The sequence below is a fragment of the Erithacus rubecula genome, assembly GCF_903797595.1.
Source record: "Erithacus rubecula genome assembly, chromosome: 18".
Classification (NCBI taxonomy): domain Eukaryota; kingdom Metazoa; phylum Chordata; class Aves; order Passeriformes; family Muscicapidae; genus Erithacus; species Erithacus rubecula.
The window spans coordinates 12,260,646-12,274,682 of record NC_136670.1 but is presented as its reverse complement, the minus strand read 5'-3'; the positions used below and the strand labels follow the sequence as shown (position 1 = coordinate 12,274,682).

Below are 14,037 nucleotides of genomic sequence, written 5' to 3'. Positions count from 1 at the left end.
GTGTTTTATTGGGTATTATTTTGTTTTTATCTCCCTGGTGAAATTCATGCCAAGCCTACTTTGGTGCTTGCCAAAATGGGGAATTGGTTTGTGATTGGTTACTGCAACTCTGTATTCTTTTTTGCAACAACTTTAATTAAGGCTTAATTACTTAAGTGTGATGTTTGTGTAACCTGTGACTTTAAAAGAAGGGAAAAAAAAAAGCCTTGAGGGGACATTTTCTTGCTTCTGGTTCCAGCTTCTTGGTGGCCCTTGAAGGGGATTGTTCTGGGTTTTTTTGAGGTGAAGCCAAGAGAGCAGGGGTTTATCAGAAGCACTGGCCCCAGGAAGGGTTTCCTGGCTTGTTCCCAGTCTGGTGCTGGGTGTGCATCCCAGCTCACAGCACCTTCTGCACTTGAGTCTCCATGTTCTTGCAAAAGTGCTGGAGCTTGTTCCCTCAGGGAAGTCCATGGACATTCTCCACACAGCAGCAGAATCTTTGGTTACAGCTCTGGAACTGCTCAGGACACCCCACATAAACAGCAGGTTTAATCCCTGTTTCTCAGCATTTTGCTGCTTTCCTCTTTCAAGTTCATAGCAAATTGAAATACTTTCTGGCTGCAAGAGGGAATTTCCTTCCTTATTGATAGAAAAAGGTACACCCCAAAATTCTCACTCTTTGAAGTGCTTTTCTTCTGTTCTTTTGCTTGCCAATTGATTATTTTTCTTAGACTAACAAATTTGTGTCAATCCACATCCAGCTTTTGCTACTGTAGTTAAAAACTGGAAGTTGCATTTAACTCATCCTTGGTTTTGCTTATGGAATTGAAGCAGAGGGATGGAAGCAATAATTCTCTAACAAAATACCTGTTCACTCCAGGTATATTTTGTTCACTTATTTTATTGCAAACCGTGTTACAGGAACTACACACACTTATTAGTCACAGCACAGTCTCACCTTGGATAGATTATCACTGTTTTACTCACAATCAACACTGGTGAGTTTGCAATCTCCAGAAAGACTCATTTGCAAAAGTATGTACTGTAGGAGCCAATTTTGTAAGCAGATTTGGTTTTAAACGGTTTCTCTGGCTTGTTTCAGTTTACAAGCTCATTGTCTGTAATAAACTAAAACAAAATGTGTTCAAATGCCTCCTCCTTAGATCCAGAAACTGTTCCATTGTCTGAACTTTCAGAGGCCTGGTCCTAAAATGGTTTGGGATTTTTTTTAAACCCGTGGCTGGAGCACCAACCTTTCCCCCTCCCCCACACAGCCACACAAACCCACTCTTCACAAGTAATTTCTTTTTCTTGCTTCTTTCTCCTTCCTACAAATCTAGTGGCAGCCACATGCTCGTACCACCATGTTCCTGTATTTTTTTAAGATGACATTGGAGCTGTCATCAAAATAGAGCACTGAGATGGCATTGAGTTGTGTAGGAGCACAGCAGGGTTTCGGCACAGTCTCTGGGTTTATAAAGTGAACCTGGGGAATGAAAATAGGGCAATGTTTAGATTTACTGCTCCCCTCTCTTCCCTCATATTCCTCTGTCCTGGGCAACCTTCTGTCTGTCCCATAGCCTCACTCAGGCAGTAGCTGAGCTGGCTTTGGGATTCACTGATCCCTCCTCAGCCTGACCCCAAATCCACTTTTGGTGGCAGCACAGAGTGGATCCTTAGAGTTTTCCCAAGAGATGCTCAGAGTGTGTCCCGTGTCTTTCTCCTTCCTTCCCATGCAGTGGGACTAAATCCCCATTGCAAAGTCTATCACAGGGCCCTTTCAACCCAGAGACAGCTGCAGCAAAGACAGGCTCATTTCTGGCCAGGTACTCAGCCAGACATGTGGAGCCAGAGGGCTAAGGCAGATCTTCCTTCCCCTGCCAGCTTTTGTGCATAAATTTATTTCTGAGCAGCAGCTGTCAGATATAAGCTGTGTTAGAGATGGGGTGCACCTACCAGTGTCTGTACAATGGCATGGTTTGTAGCATTCATGTAGGAATTCAAGGGGAAAGCACATTCTCCTTCACAGTAATAGGCAGCGTAGCCCTCCGGAGCAATGATCCAGTCCTGGATTAAATTGAAGCCATTAGATTGTGGAGACAGACAGAAATGCAGTGGAACAAAAAGCCAGCCAGCACACAAATCTAAACATTCACACATCCATGCATAGCTACAGTGGCCTGCAAAATAAAATTTTGCCCCCCTGGCCTTTCTAAAGCTCTCTTACAGGCCTCCAAAGTGGCTGCTCTTCCTGGAGGGACACGTCCCACATTGCACATCTGCCCAGAGAGCAGCTGAACATCTGGGCTCAGCTGTTTATCCTTTCAGCAGTGCCCACAAGGATCACTTCACCCAGCAATACAATACAGACACAAGCTTTCAGAAAGGAAAATGTCCTTAAGCAGGTCTAAAAGAACAGGCAGATAAAATGGGAGAGCTTTCAGCACTGCCAGAGGACCTGCAGCCCCTCAAAAGGACCTGAGTGTGTGGATCTTCCAGCCAGTCACACTGAATATCTGTGCACCCAACTTTGCAGAAGTAAAGCATGCTAAAGGCAGTACACAGTATTTTTCCCCTCAGGATTTGAAATAAAAACCCCAGTGAGGGGCTGGATCCCACTGCTGTCCTATAAATGATCCCAGCCCAGTGGTGCCCAGCCTTACCTGCCAGCCCAGGTCCCTGAAGCTGACGTAGAGCTCGTGTTTCTTGCAGGCCTGTCGCTGGTCACTGCTGCTGTTCTCTGTCAGGGGACAATGGAGCAATGAGCCTGGGCTGCCCCAGCAGGGAAAGAGGCATTGCTGCTCAGCTGGTGCACTTAGAGCTTTTGGTTTTGGCTCTTTTAGTCATGTAATGATAGCTGGGTTCAGCATCTATGAAATGAACTTCTGGCTTTTTTTTTTTTTTTTTTTTGCAAAGCCATAAAAGGCCTGGGAAAGTTTTTTATCTTTATTTTTCTTTCCCCTGGAATTCATCTGACCTCCTAATAGCAACACACAGATCACTCTGATTATTGCCTATACCTAAAAGGAGATTCAGTGCAATTTTAAAGTTTTGTCCATCCTGGACATGTAGCCTGAGCTGAAGACCCAAGTAGAAATGGGTCAGGAGGAATTTCTTCACTGAAAGGGTGGTCAGGCATTGAAAGGAGCTGCCAGGAAAGCAGTGGAGTCCCCATCTCTGGAGGGTTCAAGGGACAGCACATGGCACTCAGTGCTCTGGGCTGGATGACAAGGTGGGAACTGGTCAAAGGTTGGACTTGATGATCTTGGAGATCTTTTCCAACCTTAATGATTCTATAAAGATGATTGGAAGCTCTGTTTTCCTTTTCCTTCTGCTCCTCACAACCTTTCCTTCCTGTCAGTGAGGCACCCCCAGAATTAGCTGGAATTTGCTGCTGCTTCAGCAGAGTCAGCCCTGAGCTGTGACCATCATCAAGGGCCCATTACTCTGAGGTATCACATAATTAAGCATAATTAATCAGCCAATACCTGATGAAGTTTTCTTCCAAATTAGGAAGCACAGCTCCCCCTAGAATCGCTGTGGTTGTCCTGAGAATTAATAGGTTTTCCTCTTCTAAGCAGGAATTTTGGGACTACTAGACTTTTTAGGGGCTAAACTTAAAATCACAAACCATGAAAATAAACAGATTTTTAGGGGCTAAACTTAAAATCACAAACCATGAAAATGAATAGATTTTTAGGGGCTAAACTTAAAATCAGAAACCATGAAAATGAACAGGTTTTTAGGGGCTAAACTTAAGATCACAAGCCATGAAAATGAACAGGTTTGTAGGGGCTAAACTTAAAATCACATGAAAATGGACAGCACTTGGATTCTGATCCACTGATCACTTGCTCATTGCTTTAACATAATTATCTTCCATTTCCAAATGAGAGTTTACTTCACAGGAGGAGAAAATGAATTTTTCTGCTTAGATTCTTAGGCTATTTTTAAAACTTAAATTAAAAAATAACACAATTCAACATTCCTCCAAAGAACCATTCTTCCCCCCGGACATTTTTACAACAACCCAAACCCCCCAGCGATGGCGCAAAGGCACAAAATCAACAGATAACACGAGAAAAAAAACCCCTTCCCCACCCAGAAAAGCATCCCCAGCCCCTTTTGTGCACCTGCCACGTTGGAGACCCGGAATGCCTCCTGGTTTTTGGGGGCTTTGGAGCGGTTCTGGCTGCGCTGCTTGGCGCCGGTGGAGCGGGTGCTGCGCAGGTGCACCTCGGTGGCTTTGAAGAAGGCGACGGTGAAGGGCTGCTTGTTCTGGGGGCCGTGCCTCCCGATCAGCCCCGCCAGCTTGGGGTTGATGCTCTGCCCTGCAAACAGCACAGAGCTGTGAGAGAGCCTGCAGCAGCTCTGCCTGCAGCAGCTCTGCCTGCAGCTCCTCAGCCTGCAGCAGCTCTGCCTGCAGCTCCTCTGCCTGCAGCAGCTCTGCCTGCAGCAGCTCTGCCTGCAGCTGCTCTGCCTGCAGCTGCTCTGCCTGCAGCTGCTCTGCCTGCAGCTCCTCTGCCTGTAGCAGCTCTGCCTGCAGCTCCTCAGCCTGCAGCTCCTCTGCCTGCAGCTGCTCTGCCTGCAGCTCCTCAGCCTGCAGCAGTTCAGCCTGCAGCTCCTCTGCCTGCAGATGCTCTGCCTGCAGCTCCTCAGCCTGCAGCAGTTCAGCCTGCAGCTCCTCAGCCTGCGGCTCCTCTGCCTGTGCCTGCAGCTCCTCTGCCTGCAGCTCCTCTGCCTGCAGCAGCTCAGTCTGCAGCAGCTCAGCCTGCAGCTCCTCTGCCTGCAGCAGCTCTGCCTGCAGCTCCTCTACCTGCAGCAGCTCAGCCTGCAGCTCCTCTGCCTGCAGCTGCTCTGCCTGCAGCTCCTCTGCCTGCAGCAGCTCAGTCTGCAGCAGCTCTGCCTGCAGCTCCTCTGCCTGCAGCAGCTCAGCCTGCAGCTCCTCTGCCTGCAGCTGCTCTGCCTGCAGCTCCTCTGCCTGCAGCAGCTCAGTCTGCAGCAGCTCAGCCTGCAGCTCCTCAGCCTGCAGCTCCTCTGCCTGCAGCTGCTCTGCCTGCAGCTCCTCTGCCTGCAGCAGCTCTGCCTGCAGCAGGGGGACACAGGGCACAGCTGTGACACTCCACACCCACCGACCCTCCCAAACCTGGCCTTGACTCTTCTGACAAGAGCAGCACAGCTAACTTCATTTTATATCTGTATATCACTGTTTTACCCCAAATCTGCTCAACATAACTTCATTTTATATCTGTGTGTAATTTTCTTCCCCCAATCTGCTTAGCATAACTTCATTTTATGTGTGTGCAAATTTACATTAAATAGTCCTACATATAATTGTTTTGCCCCAAATCTGCTCAGCATAACTTATTTTGTATCTGTGTATAAATTTACATTAAACAGTCCTACATATAATTGTTTTACCCCCAAATCCACTTAGCATTAGCTTTTCCTGCATTCTTTAGAGGGGTTTCTTCAAGTTCACCAACCTATAATTTGAAGTGATCCTATAAAAGGAACCATAAAACTCAGCCCATAGGACCACTAAATTCCCACTGGAAGGTTATTAGCTTAAAATAAAAATGCCTTGTATGAAATGCTGACAGAGTTCCAGATATACCTTAGATGAGAGAAACAAATGTTTAGAGACATTTTGCTTATTGCTGCATCCTGCCACCACCATACCTGATAAGTTTCTAGAAAACTTTGACAATCACCTCCATTTTGGGCATTAGAATAATTTAATTTTTGGTAAAGGACAATTAGTTTCTCTGCAGAATTAAATCAATTATTTGCAAAAAAGGCAAGGAGTGGGAAATTAAATATTTCTCCCTGTTGCTGTTGAGGATGTCTGGGTGCTGCTGTGAAATGCAGAGGGGATATCCAGGATTATTCTGTCCCAAACTACTGAGTGCTGCTGCTAATCCAAGTTGTGCTAACAGCTTTGTGATCCTTTTGCTAAGGGCAGAGCTGGGCCTTGTCAGCCACAAATCAAATTTGCTAAAGAATAGCTGACACTTTCCTGGAGAAGCCCTGCAAGGCAGCCTGGCCAGGGAGAGTGGGAAAAGGGCTCTCAGTTCACTTATTTTGTATGATTTTTTTTAAATACACTGCATGATTACAGATCATATAACAGCAGCTACAAAGAAAGATTGGGGGTTGATTTATCTTGGTTTTTTTACTTCACTTAAAGCCCTGAGGATTGTCCAAGCATGAAGCATTGCATCAACATCCTGCTGTGTTTACAGCATGTGACTGCTGAATGCTTAGTGCTTGCCCTGGCTGGGAATCATGTACCTGAGACAGACTCCCTGATTTCTGCCCAGTGTGACCATCACCACCTTCCACTGAGATTCCCTGATTTCTGCCCAGTGTGACCATCACCACCTTCCACTGAGATTCCCTGATTTCTGCCCAGTGTGACCATCACCACCTTCCACTGAGATTCCCTGATTTCTGCCCAGTGTGACCCTCACCACCTTCCATTGAGATTCCCTGATTTCTGCCCAGTGTGACCATCACCACCTTCCACTGAGATTCCCTGATTTCTGCCCAGTGTGACCATCACCACCTTCCATTGAGATTCCCTGATTTCTGCCCAGTGTGACACTCACCACCTTCCACTGAGATTCCCTGATTTCTGCTCAGTGTGACCATCACCACCTTCCACTGAGATTCCCTGATTTCTGCCCAGTGTGACCATCACCACCTTCCACTGAGATTCCCTGATTTCTGCCCAGTGTGACACTCACCACCTTCCACTGAGATTCCCTGATTTCTGCCCAGTGTGACACTCACCACCTTCCACTGAGATTCCCTGATTTCTGCCCAGTGTGACACTCACCATCAACACCTTCCACTGAGAGCTGCAGGCCAAGGTTGTGCTGGGGATTCACCACCCAGTGGTTACTGGTGGCAGTGATGTCAAACACCAGCCACCCTTCCTCTGCAGCCCAGATGGTCCTGGAGTCCAGCAGGAATAAATCTGAATCCCTGGAACAAAGCAGAAGAATTCCCAGTTAGCCAGGATTCCACTGGAGTCTCCACAAACATCCTTTAGGCAGTGCCATGGGCTTGGGATTTCACTGGGTGTGTGTTCCCCTCTAATAACCCCCAGATTAATCTTCTCTTCTCTCTCCTCTTCTCTCTTCCCCTTCTCTTCTCCTTCCTCTCCCCCTCAAAAAATGAAGGATGAGTTGAAGCAGAGCTGAGGTGGTTTGGGGTTATTTTGCTGTTACAGTTAACCTTGAACTCCTGATGCAACTCCCTAAAACTGCTTGCCAGGCACAGATTTGCAGAATTGCTGTTTGCATATGCAAACCTGGTAATTGGGCAGACAATGCTGCTCATTAACCTTTCCACACATAATTTCCTGACTTTTATCCACAACTGTAGTGCTAATACAAGCCAGCTGGAACACTGGTGTGCATATATTAACATATGTAATAGTTGTTTTTTTTTTTTTTAATTTGCTCATCTGAGGTTACAGATTGAGTCAATAACCCTCTGCACAGTCACAGGTCTGCACTACTGTGGGTCATAATATTTTCTCAATTAATTGCTTGGGTTTTTTGTTGTTTTTTTTTTTAAGACATTGCTAGGCTATTTTAGCTGAAGAAATAATATCAGAAAATTAAAAAGATCCTGAATAGAGAGACTCTGTTCTTCTGGAAAAGGTGAAATTATTTCAGATTTACAAGATGTTTCCTAGCAAATTTCTGAAAAGTTAAAATTTGAGAAAATACAGGTTCTATAAAGGAAGGAGTCTTCTCTTATCAGAAGAGGAGATAAAACTCAGATTTTAAAAATGGATGCTGCTGCAATCCTTCTATAAGAATGACTTTAAAAGAAGAACAAAGACACATGGTGGAATTGTCTAGACAAGTCCTGTAAGAGCTGCTTTTGTACCTACAGTGAACAAACATGATAACTTGTTCAAGTGTAATTATATCCTTTTGAATGAAGACCTATCCTTGACAAACCCTTTAATCACATCCTCAAAGCTTTAAGAGGCCTTATAAATTTTGTCACTATGGATTTGTCAGTGCAAATTTATATTTTTAGCTTAGTTTACTCAGTGCCTCTTGTTTTCATGAAACATGAAGTGATCAGAAATGAATCTGAGGAGAGCTGTTGGCACAAGTGCTTTTGACTCACAGCTTTTAGTGATTCTTTTCCCTTTGACATACCAAGAAATTAGAAACTTTTGTCCCACACAGAACAGGAATGGAGGGGTTTTTGCAATGCCTTTATTTATTTAGCTTTCCTTTCAGCCTTAGTGGGCCAGAATGTGTAAAAAGTGATGCTTTTCTCTGTGAGCTCGGACCCATCTCTGACTGTGCTACCTTACATGAAATTCAGTTTTTGAAATGAGTTCCTGCAGAGCATGTGAGGACACAGGCCAGGGTGTGCAAGGAGAGTGTTTCTGTTTCCTGAAGTGTGTTTTCTGTGTTTCCTCCCTAAAGCAGGATAGATTTGGATAGCCCATGGCTGAATATGCAGCCAGTGCTGCTGAGGCTGCAATTAGTGCTTGCTTTCAATCAAAGTTTTGGTTTGTGGAAGAAGCCCTACACCAAAGTGCATCAGTGCTCCTTGCCAAGGCAGAGGGGATGCTCTGGCAATATTGCAGTGGGTGTTTGCAGCCAAAGTGGGTGGCTCAGGAAGGGGCCCTGGTGCAGCACTGCAGAGCTCACTGCAGGTGTTGGGAGCTCAGTCAGCTTTGCTGAGTGCTCCCAGGAAAACTGAAATTAAACAGGATGGCTAACCCCTCTCACATTGTTTACAGCAATGTGAGATGCCTGAACTCCACATTTCCTGGGGTTTCATCCCCACCCAGAGCAGTGGCCCTGTTCCCACAGCTCAGGACACCTCCCACCCTTCCCTGTGTACAGCACACTGCACCAAACACATCCCAGAGGAGCCAGGGATGAGGGATTGGCCCTTTCCAGTGGCTGGGGCCAAGTTTCCAGGAGTAAAGGGATTTTCTATTCACACAGTACATTATTTAAGCATGGCCCCTGATTGGAACTCATGATTCACAAAGTTTAGTTAGCAGGGACTTGGCTTGCTTGGTTTACTCCCCTAGTAGTTTGCAGGTTGATGATAGTAGCAATCACAATATATTTTTTTTTTTTTATCTCCTGCTCAACTGCAGTACTATTACTCAGAAAAGAACAGGCTTTAGGCTTCCCATGCTGACATGATGCAATCGGGGTAAGCAGACAAGTGAGGCATCAAGTACCAGGGTGAGTCAGTCTGGGAAATTGTATAATGCATTTGTTTTCCTGTAGTTACAGCAATGTGCAAACAATGGGCCTGGAGGGGAAGCCCGAAGTGAGAGAGATCAAAGGCACCCACTGGAGGGAAATGTCCTTCCCACACACACTTGGAGCATTTGGACCCCAAAAAAGCCCCTTATCAGATGCTCTTTGGAGGAGCTCAAGCACTCCTGGATCAGTGCTTCCCACCCTGGCCCAGCAGCAGTGGCCAGGGGTGGGATGCAAAACCTCACTGGTGGTGCAAGCAGAAACTCCTGAGATTGTGGCTCCTGTTCTGATGAAACCTCTTGTTCTTTTCAAAAAGAGCAACCTCCTTTAAGTGGAATGTCCTGCTCTCCAAAGACAGGCAAGCAGCATTAAATCACCAGCTAACAGGCAGCCAGCCCTGGAGATATCCTTGGACAGGACACAGTAAACACAGCAGAGAAATGCTGTTCTACTAAGACTTCAATAACATTTATTCTGAGGGCTCCCATCTAATGACTTCTCACAGAAGCTAATGCTGGTTAAGTCTGATGTGGCTGCTTTGGGTTTTAGCTGTGAGATTCTGATCTGAGCCCAAAGAGGAAAGGTTTCTAGTGCACATCTCACTCCTGCCCCTCACCTTCCACCTGTGTACTCACAGAGGATGTTCCTGGAGCTTTGTGAATGATGGCTCTGCAGCAAGGAGCCAAAAAACCCCTTGGTTCCTTGGCCCTGCATTCAGTTCCTTTCAGTGCATGCAAGAAACTGTACTGTGCCTTTTTCCAGAGCAAGAGATAGCAAAGGCACATGATCCTCCTTTTACAAAAAAATTAAGCTGGGACATGGAAATGTTAATGTCTAGATTAGAGTTACATAAATTACAAAGTCTAGATCCAGACCACAAGTATGTTCTGTTGAGACCACATCAAAATGGCTCAGCCTTCAAAGAACTGACATCAGTGGGAGTGTCAGAGCTTTTAGCAATGATAAAATTTGGGGCTTTCTGCTCAGTTTTCTCAAGCATCAGGCTCTCAGTGGAGCCTGAGATGAAGACAGGAGGCTGGCACTTGCCTGCTGATGTCTTTGGTAGTGTCTGGTATTGGATGCCAGACAGGAGAGTCACCTCCCATTAGAAAGCACTCCCAAAAATTTGTCTACAGGTCATGAAAGTGCTGTGTGGTCTGTGAAACTTCCTCAGTGAACTTGTTTTCTGGGCTCAGGGTGAGTAACAAGCACTGCAGCGTGAGGGTGGCTGGGCAGGATGCATGTGAGATCGTATCTGGGAAACAGCTGGAGCTCTGGAGGTGGAAGGGCTGACCTGCCAAAGGGCAGATGGTGGTAAGGAAAGGGATCACAAATATTTAGTGAAAGAGAAAAGGGCTCGAAGAAGTGAGGATTGTGGGGATGAGCACAGAAATTAGAGAACACAAGTACAGAAAAGGCAGGGAAGGGAGGGTGTGGGATAAAGGAAATTGTTGCAACATGGCAATTCTAAAATAAGAGAAAGGATTAACAACCATGAAGCTTGGTGAAAATAGTATGTATGGCTTCTTTGCTTTTTGCTGGGGTGCTTCTTCAATCCCTGGGATGCAGTTTGGTTTGAAGCCATAAACACTAGCAATATATACAGAAATGAGAAGTGCTGCATCTGCCCCAGTCACCTGCCTGGTGAGTTGGGGCACGAGGAGAACATGGGAAAACATGAGAGAGAGAAATTCTGCATTAGCAAGGGAAAAGGAGATAAAACTCTGCATTTCTAGATTATAATGCTGTAAGGTCTACACTATTTTAGGACAGTCTTCTTGCCAAACAGCCCCTGCTTTTACATCTGTTTTCTTCACTCACTGTCCCCATCCCTCTCCTCAGCCCTGCTATTTCAAGCTGCTGGTTGACAAGTGGTAGTAAACACTAATGAGCACTTCCAAGTGGGATAAAAATAAATGGGAAAAAGGACAGGCAGCAGCAGTGAAGGAGACTCTTGGCAATTTCCACTGCACTGTAAGACAAGGTGATTGCTGTGACCAGCCAGCACTCTGAGCTGGGAGCAGCCCCAGAGCCCTGGCTCACCTGGCTCTGTCCTGCCTGCAGCAGGACAGGTAATCCCTCAGCCCAAAGGGCACACCTGGCACCTGGGCTGCCCTGATCCCTCCCTGCTACCTGCAGGAATCACAAACCTCTCAGTGTTTTAAACAGTAACCACACAGTGGCACCTTGCAGCAGCCTTTGAATGGCTTTACAAATGTGGGCAAACCCTTCTGCTTCTGTTTTAAAGTAGGAAACACTTGAGGCATGGACATGTTGAATTCTTATTGATTCAGCATGTGAACCACAGTGTCTAAGCCAGGAGCACAATCCTCTCCTCCTGACTCATATTCTAACCCTAGAGGGGCTGTTTGGGTCACAGGCACTGTGAGTTTTCCAGCAGGCAGCCCAAGGACAGAGCTGGCATGGGGTAAAGGGGATTTTTCACGTCCAGGTTTGAGCAGGTGGAGGGAGGAGAAGGCAAAAAGGGCATCCTGGGAGGGTGAGAGGAGATGTGGGGTTAGGAGACATCTGTTTGGATTAAAAACCTGCCGTATCCAGATTCCAGTTTGCTTGGTGTCATTGCTTAAAGTCAGCTGCAGCTGTCCAAAGACAAGCTTAGGAAAATATTTTTCAGACTTTCCTACTTTGAGAGGGCCCCAGGATCTCCCTGGGCCTCTCCCTGGCACGTTTGCAACACCCTCTGTACACAGACCTGATGCAGCCCTCCTCCCACACCTTCCCTTCCCTGTGCCTGGGATCCCCTGCTTATCCTTCCCCCTCCCTCCCCACTGATATGAGCTCTACCCACTGATAAAAAAGCTCTCCCCACTGATAAAAGCTCTCCCCACTGATAAAAGCTCTCCCCACTGATAAAAGCTCTCCCCACTGATAAAAAACCTCTCCCCATGTCTCAGGCAGGAGCCCCCAGCCAAACACAGCCCAGGGGCTCTGCCAGGTGAAGGGATGTCCACTGCAGGAATTCAGTTTGCCAGAGGTGTTTCCCAAGGATTGGCCTGGAAACTGGCTGTACTGGTAGAGAAACATCTGTGTAAATTCTGTTGAATCTAGGGAAAAATGAAATTCCCCTTAAAATTGCAGCAGATTCTTAATTCTGCTTTGTGTGCTTCTAGTAGTTGTGTTGCTTTTCTCACACAGTGTTGGAGAAGGGCAAGATCTAGATCTCAAAGGCTGATTAAAATTGGCAATGAGAGTTTGTTACTGAGATGCAACGTTTCCTAAACATGAAGCCCCTTGTAAAAACAGTGCTGAGAGGAATGAGGCTGTACACATCTCTCTGACACTTTCTGTACAGCTGTTCCTGCTCAGCACTGAAGGGCTGTTCATTAGTGCATCACTTACCCAGCAAGGACCCACTGGGGTGTGCAGAATGCCTCCTGCAGCTCCTCAAGGGCCTGTGAAGAGCTGTGCCTTGCTAAGTTCAAGATTTATCAGAAGTTTTGCAGGCTGCAGTGGCTTTTAGGAATGGTCTGATGGAGAAAAGCAGTTTTCTCTGTTCTTGGAGAGCTGCAGGATCTCTCTCTGTGCTCAAGTTCCCTTGCTACTCACTGAGAGATAAATGTAGTTATCAACTGAGTTGCAGATAAGTCACCAAAAAATTGTGATGGAAGTTATTGTCAGTGTTTGTAGATACTGTCATGGTTAAATCATTAAATCAAACTGTGCTGCACCATCCTCAGAATGATCAGAGTACATAAAAAAAAAATAAGTTCTTTCACCAGAAAGAAGGCACATCTGCTTTTGGGGTTGGGTGGGGTAAGCCTTTCTTAGGGACTAGAATTACATGTTTCAACCCACAACATGGAGCCAGACTCCAATGAACAGCAGAAAGGGCTCTGCAGAAGGGCTCAGGTTTGATCTGCTGCTGCAGTGGTGTAGTTTGAAGCTCGAGCTAAAGCATTCCAGCTGCAAGGCAAACCCAGGAATGCATCCTGCAAGATCTGATTTTTCTGCAGGGCTGGTAACATGAGCATTCAAATCACTGCCTTTGAAGCCCGTGAAATCCATAATGGCCACAAAGTGAACATGTAACAACTACATTTCAATTTCCAAAGGCTGGTCAAGTACCTGGTTTTATTCTCTGCAGTAACAAAACTCCCATGGACTTCAAAGGGATTGGGATTCACTCTGCAGTGCAAGTGCTGGGTCCAAGGAAATAGGAGCTGTAACTCTGGGATGAGGTATTTCAGCTTCAAAAGGTGCAGACAGAAAAGCAGGATGGAGATCTAAGCTTTAGGGCAGCTCTACACTCTGCATTTTTCCTGCAGCTTCAGGTTAATAAACAGGGGGATGCTCTGGTTGAGCACTGGGATCTGCTTTGCTCTCCCTCCTTTTCCAGGAGATTTGAGCAGCACCTGGCTCCCCAAAGGTCACCTTCAGCTCCACTGACAGGGCTCTGTCACCTCAAACATGGACTGGATGTCCTGCTGCTCTCAGTCAGTGGCTTTGTAACACCCCTTCCCAGGTTTTTGGGTGAGTGAGCCACAAAGTCCAAACAGAGGTTGGACATGAGTCACTGGGCTTTGAGCTATGCACTAGAAAGCTTTGAGACATGTTATACCAGTTAAAACATCATCAGTATTTGTGATATTTGGGACATTTTTGTTCATGAATGTACTTGTTTGCCTAAAGGGAATAACTGATGCTGTGTGCCTAAAGAATGCTGTGCATGCCTTCTTATACACGAGATGTTGCCAGTTTGAAGGGCTTGCCTTGCAATGAAAGATTTGGAAAAGGCAGAAAGAATATTTGATCATTTAGCCTGACTTCCAACAAA

The 14,037-nt window shown here is 46.2% G+C and overlaps 1 protein-coding gene across 1 annotated transcript in view; it reads right to left on the bottom strand.

Moving 5' to 3' along the window:
* Positions 1-283: 283 nt before the first annotated feature.
* BMP7 (bone morphogenetic protein 7) overlaps positions 284-14,037 on the bottom strand; it is a 40,459-nt gene continuing 26,705 nt past the window's right edge. Inside the window, exons 3-7 of the mRNA XM_079321434.1 lie at positions 6,821-6,969; positions 4,113-4,310; positions 2,643-2,719; positions 1,936-2,046; positions 284-1,465 (exon numbers count right to left, since the gene is read on the bottom strand). Of these exons, the coding sequence (XP_079177560.1) occupies positions 1,316-1,465; positions 1,936-2,046; positions 2,643-2,719; positions 4,113-4,310; positions 6,821-6,969 (685 nt within the window). The 3' untranslated portion in view covers positions 284-1,315. The remainder of the gene's footprint in view (positions 1,466-1,935; positions 2,047-2,642; positions 2,720-4,112; positions 4,311-6,820; positions 6,970-14,037) is intronic.